Genomic DNA, 16600 nt, shown 5'->3' with positions numbered 1-16600 from the left:
CAAATAGCTATGCAACACATAAATTATTCGAAAGATAAAAGTTCCGAATAAGATACTTCGCATTTCATGAGGTATAGCGCTATCTGACAGTCGTGAAATGCAAAAATACTATTTATCCTACCAATAAGCAATAAATAGCTTATTTGAAACTTATCCGGACATTGTGAAACAGGCCCTTAGAGTCTAGAAAAAATCAAAATCAAAATTTATTTATTCAATTAAGATGCGACTTAGGGCATGTTTATGGATGTCAAAAAATGTTAACAAAATTCGCGAAAGAGCAAAACTACGCCATCCGTTCGCAAAACTACCTTGCCTGTGCATTTTATGCCATTATATTATAGAGAGGTGTCGTTAAATAGAGAGAAGAAAAATCAGAGTTAGAAGAAGAAGAAAAAGTATATTTCAGACAAGTGTTAGTAGTTCTGTACACAAAAATAATCTTATTTGAACACTGTCTGTCTGTTATTTATGTCTGAAGTCTTTTGCTGCACTAGTAATTTTGTTGTATTTTTTTACTTATTTTTTCATATCTTGTGATATTGAGGCATCTTGGTGATAAAGGAAATTTCGTTATTTAGATTGTGTGTGATGCTATGTAGAGTGCATCATTGTATGGTAGACAAGCTAAACCAAGTCAATTGATTTAGCGATTGTGTCGTTAAATCGAGTGACGTTACATGGAGTTTACACTGTATATGTAAATAAATCTAAAGCCCCGCAGATTTTTTTATCTTTATTATTTTTATTTCCATATAAACTTACATTAAATCCTGGTTGCTTTTATAAAATAAAGTTAACACAAAAAAAAAGTTTTTTTTTACCAAAACTAAAACTATGAATTTTAATTGTGTGGAATTTATTCATTGACGGATTTTTATGAAATTCGTTTTAATATAAATATTGTACAGATAGGAACATGCCGCTCGCTGAATGGGAGTATATGCCGTGTGTTGGACCACGCCCCTGCGCGGGTTTGGTGGGATTGAAAAATGCTGGCGCCACTTGCTACATGAACTCGGTTTTGCAACAATTGTACTGCGTACGCGCTGTACGGGATTCACTACTCACTGTACAAGGTACATTCTCTTTTCTGGACCATGGGCAAACGGAAGCTCATCTATTGTCAAGTGCTACCGCCATGGACATATTGCTAGAAGGCTCGCAAGTTTATTTTTTTTTATAAAAGAGGGGGCAAACGGGCAGGAGGCTCACCTGATGTTAAGTGATACCGCCGCCCATGGACACTCTCAATGATAAAGTGCGATGACGACCTTTTAAGTATCGGTACGCTCTTTAATTGAAGGACCTTAAGTCTACGTTCGGAAATATAGTCGGCAGATGGGTTCCACTCAGAAATTGGCTAAAGAAACGCTCAGTTGTGGAACGACGTACGTCAAAATGATACAGATGGTATTTTGTATTCTGCCTTGACGTCTGATGATGAAACTCATCAAAAGTTCTAAGTATAGAACCAATTACGGCAAAAAAACATTGAGCGTTGGGGGAGTACTGCGGTGTGATAGACTCCCAAAAAATGTAAAAAGTGCAGGCAGCCTAGCAATATATAAATTAAGATTAAAAGACCATCTATTTACTGATCCTAATCTACGGAAATGAAAGTTCATCCAAGTTCTAAAAAATTCCTTTTTTTTTTAAATTGTAACGTTAGCATATAAGTGTTCTCATGTAAGTGACTAATGTCTATTATGAGAATAAATGTCTTTAAACCTAACTCAGCTGCAGGTATTAGTCCGAACAACTCTGAACACTCTCCATGGTAGATGACCCAGAGACCCCAAATCTCTACACAATAGCAACAAGGTATCAAGCCGTACGGAAAAAAAAATTGAACTGAGTCGACTCCACAGTTTTCTGTTCAGTTTATTTAAACGAACTTACCCTTTATTTATTTAATTTACTTTATTTTAGATAATTTATTTAATTCAAAATAATTTTATAGTAATATAGAAATATATTCCAGGAGCGGCAACGGATCCTAACGATGACTTCTCTGGCGAGAATATGCATCTTAATATGATGGAAAATAATATTGAGGTAAGGAAAATATTATTTTCAATTGAGTTCTTGAATTATAAGAGACTAGCTGACCTGACAAAAGTAGTTTTGCCATGTATATCATTTATTACTTAGAACATTTTATGGTTCTTCTGTCTATCTTTAATAGTTTAGGCAGGGTACGCAAAATAAGTAACTTTTTGGTTGATTTTTTACACCTTGTGTCCGAAAAACCCTTATATCTTATGGAACCCTATTTTTGTTCAAAATTAAATATAGCCTATATTACTCGTGGATAATTTAGCTTTCGAATAGTGAAAGAATTTTTAAAATCGGTCCAGTAGTTTATGAGCCTATTCATTACAATCAATTAAACAAACAAACAAAGTTTTCCTCTTTATAATATTAGTGTAAATAATAAAGCCCGTCTATTTCTAATCTTTACAAATCTACATCTTAAGTTTGTGGTCCTAAGAACCGATAGTCAACAGCCAATGACATTATCAAGAATCTAATACAATAGAATTCAGCTGGGACCTTTGATTTCGGTCAATATAAATAAAATAAAATAAATGGCGGCGGTATTACTTAACATCAGGTGAGCCTCCTGCCCGTTTGCCCCCTGTTCTATAAAAAAAAAATAACCGGTATGTTGTCGTAAACGGTTTTGACAGTATCTGCATTTCAGTATCTGTTATCGATTCTATATCTTCTTCTATCAACCTTTTTTAAGGGCACCCTCTTCTCCTTCTTCTCTTAGGTACTTACTATATTGTTGTCCTTAAATTGCTCATATTATCCATGCGTTTTTCTTTTAAAAATAATAGCCTTTAATTCAGATACTTTTAAATTTAAACACATTTCCATTACAATCCTCTTCTATTGTAACTGTGTGGCCTTTTTTGGCTAAGGCCTCTTCAATATCCTGTCAATCATTTATTTATTTGTGGACACACACACTCACGGTTTTTATGCGTTCTAAGCGTTCAACGCGCTTGCTAGGTGATCGTCTGTGTCTGACACGTGTCATCCATATTACGGTTTGAAGTCATTTTTATTATATGTGATCAGCCTGTCTGCTATATATATATATACTATATTTGCTTTTGAGAGATGGCGGGTTACTTCATGCCTTCACTGTAGGAGTACCTGATGAAAAACTCATCAGAGTTGTATATATTTAAAATGATTTTTACCAGAATAGCGCCGAGTACAACATCACTATACTGAAGCAGGTTCAGGCGATATTCGCACATTTGCACTACAGCAAAGTTCAGTATTATGTCCCGAGAGGACTTTGGGCTCACTTCAGGTATGTGCCAATTTTTGTTCGCATAGTTATATTTAATTTAGCTTTTAGTAATAGAATATATTTGTTTTACTCTATATTAAGTACTCGCGTACGACGATAGAATATAAGCCAGATAATGTAATGTTAATTGCTATGTAACAATCAAAAAGAGTACGTCTGGCTTTTCTCTCGGGAAGTAACTACGACGATTTTGGAAATCGCCACGCTTATAAAGCTAAGAAATCCCGAGGGAGCACTAGCACACAGTTCTATGGAAAAAGTTTTATAAATTAACAAAAGAAACATTTGTACTAATTTCCGTATTTAACTATTCTGCGACCATGATTCAATCAACGTTACCAATGTGACGGCCAAGCCAAGATAGGAGTTACTCAGGAGACTAGTTGCGGAAAAACGCGAGTTAAGCAGTCAGGCGCTGAAAGGGAACTAAAGATTCCTTTAAAAAAAATGTATTTTTTTAAATAATAAAAATGTTTAAAGAAAACACTTTTTTTACGGATTGAAGCTATGTATTATTGTAAACTTATAATTATTTAAACATAATTTTAAATTTAACCGACGTTTCGCGTGCTTTACAGCGTGCGTGGTCACGGTGATTGAAGACAAAAGGTGTTGAATGTCAAAAAGTATCACAGCTGTAGCAAATCTTAAATAATTATAGGTTTATAATAATACATAGCTTCAATCCGTTAAAAAGTGTTTTCTTTAAATGTGTAAGAGTTATATAAAAGACATTAATAAAAATGTTTAGAACGTACAAGAATCTAATCTGATGTTAACTGATACCACCGCCCATAGGCACAATGCCAGACGGCTCTTGAGTGCGTTATCGGCCTTTAGTAGTTTTTGCAGACGTAATTGTACTAGTGTTTTATTTTTAATTGTTCAGTAGCTTAGACAATTTCCTTTCACAGTACCGCAAAATCACCTTATAAATAAACGTATATTTCTTACAGTATCGTGAAATCACTTTATAAAATCTATATTTCTTTAGATTACAAGGTGAACCAGTGAATCTACGCGAGCAGCAAGATGCCGTGGAATTCTTCATGTCTCTGGTCGAGTCTTTGGATGAAGCCCTGAAATCGTTGGGACAAGAGCAGTTGATGGCTAAAACTATGGGTGGCACTTTCTCAGACCAGAAGATTTGCAAAGGTTGCCCGCACAGGTAAAATAACATAAAAATAAAATACGTTTATTATGGAACATAAGATACAGGTACCATTAAATTTGAACCCGTAGGCATCCCCATTACTTCTACAAAGAAGACAGACATTGTAGGCCGAGTAAAAATGGAAATCATCAAACAACAATTACTTTAAAACAAATATAGCAAATTAATTAGAAGTAGTGCCCACTAGTCCCAGGCCCTTTTATCAATTAGATAATCGCTAACTTTATAGTAAGCCTTTTTACACAGCTTTTCTTTAATACATTTCTTAAATTTAATAAAAGGCAGAGATAAAAGAGCCTCTTTTTTTAAAAAAAGAGTACGGGATTTTATTAAAAAAGAGTATCACTTTTTGATACACCGTGATATGTTTTTTTCTTAAAGAAAAGTGGTGATCAGTCTTCTGTGCCTGACACATGTAGACTTTTTGGGTGTAAGGCATGTCGGTTTCTTTAAGCTTTTGTTTACCGTGCGAGCAAATGGGAAACAATATTTGAATGTTAATAATGTAAAAATATAAGTATAAAGACAAAATTTCCTAGATAAATAAATATATCCTCCTCTATTGAGGAGTATTATATACCTTTTATTGTTGTGTATTACTTTTGGGTTTACAGTTTTAATTCCTGATACATACATTTATTGTTTGAATTAATAATAGGGCAGCAAATAGTAGTTTTATTGTTTAATATTTTCTAGATATTGCAAGGAGGAGCCATTTAGTGTGGTCTCATTGGATATACGGAATATGTCGCGGCTGCAAGAGTCGTTGGAGGCGTACGTACGCGGCGAATTGCTGGAGGGCGCTGACGCGTATCATTGTGATAAATGTAGCAAGAAGGTATGTTATTGATTTTCTAGCACTTGATTTATTTCTTGATTCGTTGCCATTTTTTTTCATGTAAGAGGAGGCCCATGGACAGGGGCTGAAGGTTACGAAAGACTTAGGAGGGGGGGATTAATTTGCAGTAAACTTGCTTATGTAATACTTGAACGGTCCCATAGTCACATCGGCAGAAGGCTCGAAAATGCGTTGCCGACCTTTTTAAAATTAGTACGCTCGTTTCTTATAGGACCTTAAGTCGAATTGGTTTGGAAAGTTTTCAGTGGGGATTCACATAGTGGTGCTGCGAGGCAAAAACTGCCTTAAGAAACTGTCTTTATCTGTCTTTTGTTAATTTATTATTTATTTTTATTAATATGAGATTTAATATATTTTGTATATAAGTTTTGAAAAATCACTTTCTTTTTTTGATGATTCCATATATTTTGTAAATAAAACAAATACATCATTTAAGTCTTCATTATGTCAACTCAAGACAATATGATAACGATAAAGTGTAGCAACTTAAACAATACGTAAATCTAAAAAAAATTAAACCTTGTAATTAATAAAATCATACATCGTACGAATGGATCTAGCTATTATATTATTAAAATACAAAGGATATAAATTAAATTTTACATGCATTGCATTATGTGTCAAATTACTCCATTTAAATTAATTACGAAATTGACTGCTGGTAGCTAGTAGCTTAGTTAAATTCATTTACTTCGTTTTTGAAATTTCAGTCTTAATTCTATACGGAGTTTCTTATTGCACCTTTTAGTCTGTCTTGTTTCATCAGACTAAACACAACTTGTTAGAAAGAGACGATGTTTATTTTTGCAAAAATCTGCTAAAACTAAAAACTTGAGTTAAAGGACTGCAATTAGACGAATTTATTTCGAAATTGACTAAATATCTGTTTGCTAGTAGCTTAGTATAATTCATTTTTTTGGTTCTTGAAATTTCAGTCTAATACTGTACGGAGTTTCTAATTGCACCTTTTAGAGTGTCTCTTGTTTCATTAACATAACACAGTTTGTTATAAAGAGACTTCTTTTAAAACTAAAAACTTGATTTTAAAGACTGTTTATATTTTGACGTTCATGAGTGTATGTTAGCTATATGAATAAATGATATTTGATGTGCAATTTATTCGGTTTTCGTCATTATCAAAATGGTAATTTTGTCTTTCAGGTGGTGACAGTGAAAAGATTATGTTTAAATAAACTTCCACCGGTTCTAGTCATACAGCTTAAGCGATTTGAATACGACTTTGAAAGGGTGTGTGCAATTAAGTTCAACGATTACTTCGAGTTTCCGCGCGATCTTGACGTCGAACCGTATACAGGTAAGGTATATTCAATATAATCTCTTTGACAAGATTTTAAAAACCAAAATTAGATTTTAATAACCAAAAATAACCACTAACCTTAAAATTTAATAATTAAAATATATTATTAAAAGGAGTCCCTTTAGGCAAAGTTCCGATTTATTATTTTTGTTAAAACTGTGAAATATTTTAAAGAGAAATTTTTATTTAGAAACAAAGCTTACATTTGTTTCCAGTCTTCTTTTAAAAGTGTTTTCTTTTTTTTTAGAAAAAAATCGAGAAATTTGGTAATCGTACCAGTAGTTACTGATAACATTCGTTTCAAACCTTTCTGTGTTCTGTGAGTTCTAGTCGAAACAGTGTTGACATGTAGTTTTAAAAAGGTTTAGTAATTTAGAATTTCTTGCAGCCTGGGGTCTGGCAAAGGCGGAGGGAGAGACCATATGGGAAGGAGGTGAGGATTCTGAAAAGGACCCGCGGTGCACGGAGTACGAATTGACCGGCATTGTTGTTCACTCCGGTCAGGCATCTGGTGGCCATTACTTCTCCTATGTGTTATTGAGGTATGTGTTTGATTTCGTTATGTTTTATACTATTGAATTACTAGCGACCCGCCCCGGCTTCGCACGGGTGCAATGCTGATACTAAATACACTACAGAAAAACTTTGAACGTTGTATATAAAAATGTGGGTTATCCATAAGAGATAGACATATACCATCACGGACTGTTATGTAGACCTTTTCAATGTGTACAATACTTAGTGCATTATTTTGATAAAACTCGTAGGATTCAACCTGCGTTTGCAATGTAAGCGGAAAAAATGTAATTATTTACGACATCAAATTAGAAACCTCAAAAATAACAGTACTTCTCCACTATTTAATGGATGTTATTATACATATAAACCTTCCTCTTGAATCACTGTATCTATTAAAAAAAAACGCATCAAAATTCGTTGCGTAGTTTCAAAGATTTAAGCATACAAAGGGACATAGGGGCAGAGAAAGCGACTTTGTTTTATACTATGTAGTGATTATTAATAGTATATACCATATAGATGCAATTGAACACGATGTAAGGCTTAAATGGAAATGGGCAGGTCATATTGCTAGAGAGCGGGAAAAAGGTGGTCACTAAAAATAACGAAATGGACTGGACCTACTGGAAAGAGATGTATGGGACGACAAAAGAAAAGATGGACAGATGGCATGGAACTAGCGGAGAAAATCTAGATGAATGTTTCTCTAGACAAAGAGAATGGAAAAATATGGACGAGGCTATTTACCCTAAAGGGGGGGGTCATTCAAAAACAAGACCACTAAACAATAAAAATAAATTAACTTATTTTTTTTTAAGTTATACTAACATAATTGAGACTACTATTAAGGAATTTAAAGTAACCAATTGTTGTATAGATTTTTTTTATAAAAAAAATAAAAAAAAATAAAATACGTTTATTTTGGAACATAAGATCATCTAGGTATCACTTATTCCACGTCAATCAATTCGAACTTGTAGGCATCCCTACTCATCGGCAAATAGAACGGGGCAAACGGGCAGGAGGCTCACCTGATGTTAAGTGATACCGCCGCCCATGGACACTCTCAATGCCAGTGGGCTCGCGAGTGCGTTGCCTATTCCCACCCTATTTTTTATTATTAATAAAGCTTTAATAATAGTAATAAATAGGGAGGGAGGTGGTGTCATAAATCTCTTTTATGCCGGTTTAGGAAATAGTCCAAATAGTCATTGTTAATGTGCCTATGTTGATTCCAGGGACACAGGTTCGGCTGGAAGGTGGGTGAAGTTAGATGATGGGGAGGTATCGGAGTGTGCCATGCATGATGATGAAGAGATGAAGTCGCAATGCTTTGGAGGAGAATACATGGGCGAGGTAAATATTGCTAATTTTTTTTAAAACAAACGGCTCATAGGTGGATTGTTGTGATAGGAAGTGGTACGCTCTCTTCCTTGGAGGAACCTAAAATCGTTCGGAAATGCTTCTACAGTACCCGGCCATGTATAAGTCGCATCGTGCTTTAGAAAGAGATAGTCAGCTTACTTCGTATAGCGCCGTCTCTTGTTAATCCTAATAGATACCGAACTGTTAGTTTCGTGTGACAGAGATGACGCTCTACAACAAAGCGAGTGTCTCTTTCTAAAGCACGATGCGATTTATAAATAAACAGGTAATGTACTTCATCTGCTTACACAGAATTATTAATAAAGATAGTGAAATTTCCGAAGACGCGCCCCATTAATTTTTGGTTGAGGGGATCGCGTCAGTCAGCGGTTCATTGTAGTGTGTGTGTGTGTATAGATAACACACAGTGACAGAAGCTTGTAATATTTTTTTTTGTTTATAGATATTTGATTCATCGGTCAAAAGGATATCATACAAACGCCAAAAGAGATGGTGGAACGCCTACATGTTGTTTTACACACGAAAGGATACGATCAACACCTCATTGGAACAAACTATGAAGAGTATGACTCTGAAGTAAGTATGGACTAGTGTCGAGATTAAGCCATTTTTTTATTATTTATTTTTATACTTTATCACCTTATTCAAAAACATATAAAAAAAACAAGGCAACGGGCGGCCTTATCGCTTACAAACGGTTTCTTCCAGGAAACCCTAACGTGAATAAAGAAAAATAAATACCAACAGAGGATGGAGTGCAATAAATGCAAAATAATTAACAAAAAAAACTCAAAATAACACGTTACATATATCGAATTAGTCAGTATTTAGTAAAGCAAAAAAATACAAAACAGGTACCATCAAAATGATGATCTAATTTACGCCTTATATCTATAATTATACCGTATAAATTGTATAATGTATAACATTTACACTTAGCTGGGTTTTCTTTAATTTTAGGAACAATTAATTTTAATACAAATAGTAATATATATTTTGAGAAAATTATATCGCACGCTGAAGCTGCAAGGCCCAGTTTACTGTAGAATACGATATCGTATTAAGAGACAAAATACTATTTTAATATTTAATATAAAAAATATTATTTTAATAATGGAATACGTATACGTAAAGGTGTCTATGATTTTCTTATCTTGTGATTACGTCAATAGTCATTATTAACTTTTTTAACATATTACCCACATGCGTCATCTTGAAAACGAAAAAAAAAATTCGTTTATGTAGTATTGTTTCTGCTTACTTTTGCTAACAGGAGGAAAGAGAGAGAGAAGGGGGAGGGGGGTAAATAGACAATTTAATTTTGTAATCAACTTTTGTTACAGAGAAAGTACAATACCGAAACCGATATGGAACTCGGTGCGTCGCAGCAACATTGCCTTTTGTCACAACCAGGACCAATTCAGTTTGGAGCACTTCAATTTTATGAAGAAATTGTGTTGTATGAGGCTGCACCCAGGATCGCAGAGCGCTGTTTGGGTGATTATTTTTTATATTATGATCTTGAGTGATACGGCTACGGCTACATTGTCAGGTTCGCGAGTGTGTTGCCGATTTTTTTTATTTGGTACGGCTTTTTATAGGTGCACCCTTTATCGATTTGGTTTGGAAATATTTCCATGCTGTGTTTAATTCAATCCTTAAATATTTATATTTTAATAACTTGCTTTAATTAGTCAGCAAAATATGATAGATATATAAATATGAGAGAAAGCAAATAAGAAAATATTTTTTTTATATGTATAAGTGATACCGCCCATGGATACTTACATTGCCAGAAGGCTCGGAAGTGCGTTGCCGGCCTTTCAAGAATTAATGTGCATAAGGCGTTATATGACTATCAAAATATGTTTTCGACTTAGGGTCCTTCAAGAAAAGAACGTCCTGCTTAAAAGGCCAGCATTCGCGAGCCCTCTGGCATTGAGAGTGTCCATGGGCGACGGTATCACTTAACATTAGGTATGCCTCCTGCCCGTTTGCCCCCTGTTATTTAAAGTTAAGATTGTAGTCCATTTATTAGCTGCGCTAATGGAATACTCTAGTCTCTCAAAAACAATGTTCTTTTCATAAAACTCAATATAATTGACATGAGACCGATCTTGAATTAGATTGATATGTATCCTATATCAGTTTAGTTTATTTTGATTTCTTTTTGTATCTGTGAAGTATGTTTTTTCCTTCTTATTGTATTTGTAATATGTATTTTTGCACTTCTTGCCTACCTTATGCAATATAATCACAGGGGTTTTTTTCCTTTACTCACAGTGGTTGTCTGGAAGAAATCGCTCTAAAGCGATAAGGCCGCCAGTTGCTTTTAATTAAATTATGTTTGATATTTTCCTTTTATGTAATGCAACGAAGTGTTAATAAATAATAAATAAATAATTGTAACGAAGCTTTGATTTTTTTTCAGGGTCCAGAACACGAAGAGATGTCAATGCTGGCAGTGCAGTTGGCCACCAAGTTTCTCTTTCAAATTGGCTTTCACACGAAGAAAAGTCTACGGGGTCCAGCGACGGATTGGTGAGTAAAATAAAACATCTGTCATAAAATAATAAAATATTTATTTAAAAATTAATCGAGTTAATTATATATATGAAACAAGCAGACTTACTGCTGGAAAGAGATTCTACCTTCTAGCTGTAGTGGCATTGATGACATAAAAAAATATTTCCGAAAAACAATGTACTAATCTTCTAGCGTAACTAACATAAAACATACTTTTGAGTAAATGATTATGGTTACCGCAAACTGAGCGATAAATAGCGTTCGAGTCATCTGTCTTACTTAGCATAGGTTTTATTTTATCTATTAGAAACTAAGACATGTCGGTTTCAACACGATGTTTTTCTTCGCCGTTCGAGCAAATTTAAATGCGCACATAGAAAGTCCATTGGTGCACAGCCTGGGATCGAACCTACGACCTCAGGTATGGGAGTCGCACGCTGATGCCACTAGGTCAACATTGCTCTTGTCTTATTATATATACAATATATTCAGAAATCTGAGGCCAAGACCTAAAGAGGTTGTAGCGCCACTGATTTATTATTATTTTTATTTATTATTAGAGACTGTCTTTGGCTTAGAGTCTTTATCTCCTTAATATTATAATAAGTTATTGTTATGTATGAGAAGTTGTATTATTAATTTAAATTTTATATCTGTATTTTTACAGGCACGATATAATTTGTCAACATCTGAGGTGCTCTCAGGCAGTCCGGGCTTGGTTTGCCACAGATCTCTTCAAACATACACACAGGTAAGGGAGCGTATTTGGGGAAGTGGGGTTTGGGGTCAAACGTTACGATGCGGGTATTTTGTTAATATATTTTGGACTTTCCAGTACCTTACACCAGATAAAACAAAGTGACCATCACATTTTAGATATAAAGAGTCTGGGTTTTAATATTGGGTATAGAACTAAAACTTTACGGCACCCTTCATGTGAGGGGGGGGGGGGGTTTAGTCAAGAATCTCCAAAATTGCCAGGAAGCTTTTTAAGCTTTATAGCTATAGATTTAGCTAATAGGCAAGTAGGTGATCGGGCTGAAATGCCTGACACACGCGCGTTCGAGCGAATTTTAAATGCGCACATAGAATGTAACTCAGGATGAGATTGGCACGCTGTAGCCACTAGGTCAACACTGCAAACTGCTTAAAACTCAAAACTCAAACATCTTTATTCATATAGGTAAGCATGTAAAAATTAAATTAATTGTAAATTTACATTTACAACCAGTTCGCAAGTCAAGGGCGTAGAGCGGGTAAGAAGAACTGGCAAGAAACTTTCCGCCACTCTTACAGAACATAAATAAACAATAGGTATTACAGACCGAGCTAACCATATATTAAAACGTCTTAACATATCTTCATAAATGGTTAAAACTGCATCTTAATTTGTCTATTCATTTAGGAGGTACGATGCCACAAGTGCATAAGAGTCAAACACAACACTCGGTTGCGTAGTCCGTTAAGTGTAAAAGAAAATTTATTTATGATATTAAATAGATAAGTTCAAATAGTTATAGAAAATCGAGTCCAATAGAAAACAATACAAATTAATAAATATCCTAATCGGCTTATTTTTTAAAAATAGCTCTCTTATATATTTTCAGATTAGGCGACTATCTCCTCTCGTGTCCCACAAGCGATGTCCGAATAGTATTCATGAAGATTATCGTATTCCTGGCCCACTTCTCCACGCAAGATCCGCCAGGTATTTTCCTTTCTTATTTATTTAATAGTAAGGCTCATCTGCTGTTAAGTGATACCGCCCATGGACACTCACATTGCCGAAGAAGGCGTGTTGGCGGCCTTTAAGGTCATAGGCCTTCCTGCACTAACGATTTCCTGATGCAGATTTTAAAAAGAATTCCGTTACAGTTTTTGACAATTAACAGTAACAAAAGCTAGACCTCAATGATCTGACGCAAAAAGTTTTTTTCTACTTGCACGAGTAGTTCGAGAGATTAGGATTTACCAAGCATTTTCAGCTGTTTAGTGTTAAGTATACTCCTGGCGTATATAAAGATAATAATATAAAGGGCACCGGGAGTCACCTTTTTTGGAGTGACACCACACCCGATCTCTCAACTTTAAGCATAATGAACAAACAAACAAACAAAAAAATCGCTAGCATAAAAACCATTTGTGCAATTCACACATGGTAGAAGTGAAACCTTCAAAAACAAATATAAATTAATCATTTTCCACTATCTAAATGTGTGTGTTCTTTAAAAACAGTATATTTTAATTATACATTTTAATTTATAAGTTTAATATAAATCTTTAATTTGACAAAAACTAAAACAACGAAAGTTTGGAATTCGATAAAAAAAAAGCGGCTGTAAATAGAGGCTGTATAATGCCTCCTATCTCATTTTCTCCCACGTTAAATCATATGATGAATTGATGTTTCTGTCTCTCTTTACCGCTGCATCCGGTTTGAAATCACGACGATTCGAAAGAAGTTTATCTATCTCATTTTCTCCCACGTTAAATCATATGAATTAATGTTTCTGTCTCTTTTTACTGTCGCTTTTTCGTTGCATCCGGTTTGAAATCACAACGATTCTAAAGAAGTTTCACTTCAAAATTTATTTTCCAGGGATTCCTCCACTAGCTTAGCTCTATGTAGAATTCGGGAATTTCCGCAAAAGAGCCTGACGCTTTCGTGGGGTCCAGTCCCATACTCGCGATCTTTTAATAAATGATTCATATCCTATATCATGAAAATTATATAATATATTGTATTTACTTTTGATTGTGTGACGCCACCAACTTCCGCACTGTGTGCCACCCAAGGTGGCTACGCCAATTGTAAAATAATAACAATATCATGGCGGTACAACTATACAATGGTCCTTGATTGCACCTGTTTCATTGATAACTTCCATTTTATCAGATCAGTCATGTCTGCCCTGTCGTCGATAGGATTTTGTGACATTGCAGTTCAGTTTATCTTTGATGCAATTCTTCTAACGACTTAGTGTTATAGTACGGACGCGGAGCACGAAGAATTTCGTACAATGACCTTTGGGCCTACTGCCAGTGGTTAAAAACATTTTTTTTATAAGTACGAATATTAAAAACGGTTGCTTTGATTTTTATTTAGACTAAACGGCTTGATGGATTTATATAAAGGAAAAGTTATGATTGCGACTAAGATTTGGTAAAAAAAAACAGAAATACTCTTAAAAAAAACATTTAATTTTAGTCAGAGGCATCTATTTCTGATGAACTATCAGATGTTTCGCCAGATACGTTACTACTTATATACTATACTATAACATATATATGTCTTTATGGTTATGACTAAAAGGTTTACAATCTCTGAATACGGCGGTCATTGCATCTGTGTGAGCGCAACGGCAATATGTTTATGCGCGAGCGACAAAGACATAAGATGAGGGGTACGAAATTCTTCGTGCTCCGCGTCCGTACTATAGAGTAACGCACTTGTAATATACTCATAAAAATATATTTCTTCCAGTGAACAATGGCTACAGCTCATGGTGTAGCCGCGAAGAAGTGACAAGTCTGTCCGATCAAGTATTATGTTGCACGCGTGCACTGGCAGCGCCAGATGCGCATACGCACCGACTGCCGCCGCATCTGCCTTTGCTATTTAACCTATTCCACGCGTACGCTATGCTGGGCTTGCAAGAGAAATATCAGCTGTTACGGGTATGTATACGTTTATAGATTAGCTTAGGGGCCGTTCATAAACTACGTTCGCATACAAGGGGGGGGGGGGGGGGGCTGGCCGAGTGTGACAAGGGGGGAGGGGGGGTATAGGGCAGCGTGACGTTCGCCGTTTATTACATGACATGAGCGCTCACAACGGGTTTCTTTGTTTTTCCAATACTTGAGTAACGTTTCCACGTACCCTGCGCTCTCGATTCAGTAACAAATGAAAATACTATTTCTCTAGAATTTATAATACTCAGTAGGGGGGGGGGGATGTCTTAGTTTTTGTGACGAAATATTTCTAGGGGGGGTCACCAAAAGTGTGACACAGCGTGACAATGGGGGGGCAGGGGGTCAAAAAAAGCTGATTTCAGTGTGACGTATTTTATGAACGGCCCCTTATTATATGTTTATGATAGCTTAAATGTTATTGCTTGTGGTGGTGTCCATGCGTCGGTTAGTCTCTCTACCTAAAATATGGCGAGGGGGCCGATGACTGACCATGCGTCATACTCGTGAACGGGTGCTACTTGTGGTGACTGGTCGTACTTGAATTCGTGTATGCGGTGATGTTAGTTTTTTCTTCTATGTATTTGCGTGTTATTCTTACGAGTATGTAGGTGCGTGCTCCTATTTCAACATGCCTCCTGCTGCCAATATTAAAATAAGTAAAAAGAGTGGCCGAGAGTTTATTGCCAGTTCTTCTCTTCCGTTGTTCTCTCTTGATTCTTGAGAACTGGCAGTAAATGTAAAATTAAAAGCTTTCAATTTATATTTCTTTTTTGATGTTCATAAGTGTACATTATGTTTCCTACATGAATAAAAAAAAATGATCCTAATCCTTGGAAATGATTTGCTCCAGTTTAAGCAATTTGTATGACACAAAACTTAGCGATTATAATAATGGCAGAGAGTTTCTTGCTATACTCTGAATTTTTATTCGAAAATGAAAGAAAAGTTTAATTTTAGTTTTCTTTTTTATAGCTATTACTATACTTAAATGACTTATGTTGTTTCGTATATGGTATATTTTCTTTATTTAGTCGTGTGTATGTGTATAATTACTTTTAAATAAAAAATCAGTTTTAGCATTATTAAAATGCCCTTCGATAAATGGCCTTGTGGCCATTTTTAATTAACTTTCAATTCCTGAAATGTATTTGTATTGTTTCAGCTGAAAATTTTGGATATTGTCTTGTCTGTGTGCATCGACGATTCGTATGCGTCACTTGGAAAATATCAATATCCCGAGTCGGCTAAAGTGCACCAGGTATGTTAATTATTGTATTTATAGTAGTATAAAAAAACTATTATTATGTATATAAACACATTACACTCCGATTTTTAATTCCGTAGAATTCTGACAGCTCTTATTTTTTGACATGTCACAGATGGCAAACCTTTTTAGCCGGACACATTTTTCAATTTCAATACAAGAGACATTTGAGTCTATTCATACATTTTATTTGTTAGTAAATCCATTTTATTTAGTACGGTGATCCACATTAAAATAAGTTTAACGGCGGGTGATAGGTTTATCACAGACGGTAAAAACGTACAAATAAATATAACATTTTATTTTATTAAAAAGGTTGACTTAATCTGGAATTAGTACGCAGTGATGCCAGATGAAGAATAAAATAAAGTAATTATAATTAATTTTGGATGCCGAACTTCAAAACAATGACTAGGTGCTTTGACCAAACCATTGTCTCAAGTTTTTCAACCAGGGCGTGCGTCTGCGGCCATGTTTCCTCCTACTTTGCCTTGTATGATTTGAGTTGAAGGGGCTCGTATTTTTTGATT

General features: G+C 35.0%; 1 protein-coding gene across 1 annotated transcript in view; it reads left to right on the top strand.

The window, feature by feature from the left end:
• Positions 1-16600, top strand: part of LOC110996430 (probable ubiquitin carboxyl-terminal hydrolase FAF) — a 53742-nt gene that overhangs the window by 28522 nt on the left and 8620 nt on the right. Inside the window, exons 31-45 of the mRNA XM_045633300.1 lie at positions 912-1079; positions 1985-2058; positions 3219-3331; positions 4326-4499; positions 5202-5343; positions 6526-6679; positions 7071-7224; positions 8440-8557; positions 9030-9163; positions 9931-10084; positions 11019-11128; positions 11781-11864; positions 12721-12821; positions 14598-14791; positions 15969-16064. Of these exons, the coding sequence (XP_045489256.1) occupies positions 912-1079; positions 1985-2058; positions 3219-3331; positions 4326-4499; positions 5202-5343; positions 6526-6679; positions 7071-7224; positions 8440-8557; positions 9030-9163; positions 9931-10084; positions 11019-11128; positions 11781-11864; positions 12721-12821; positions 14598-14791; positions 15969-16064 (1970 nt within the window). The remainder of the gene's footprint in view (positions 1-911; positions 1080-1984; positions 2059-3218; positions 3332-4325; positions 4500-5201; positions 5344-6525; positions 6680-7070; positions 7225-8439; positions 8558-9029; positions 9164-9930; positions 10085-11018; positions 11129-11780; positions 11865-12720; positions 12822-14597; positions 14792-15968; positions 16065-16600) is intronic.

The sequence above is a fragment of the Pieris rapae genome, chromosome 23, assembly GCF_905147795.1.
Source record: "Pieris rapae chromosome 23, ilPieRapa1.1, whole genome shotgun sequence".
NCBI lineage: Eukaryota > Metazoa > Arthropoda > Insecta > Lepidoptera > Pieridae > Pieris > Pieris rapae.
The sequence above is the reverse complement of the archived record's forward strand: the minus strand, read 5'-3'. Positions and strand labels throughout refer to the sequence as shown.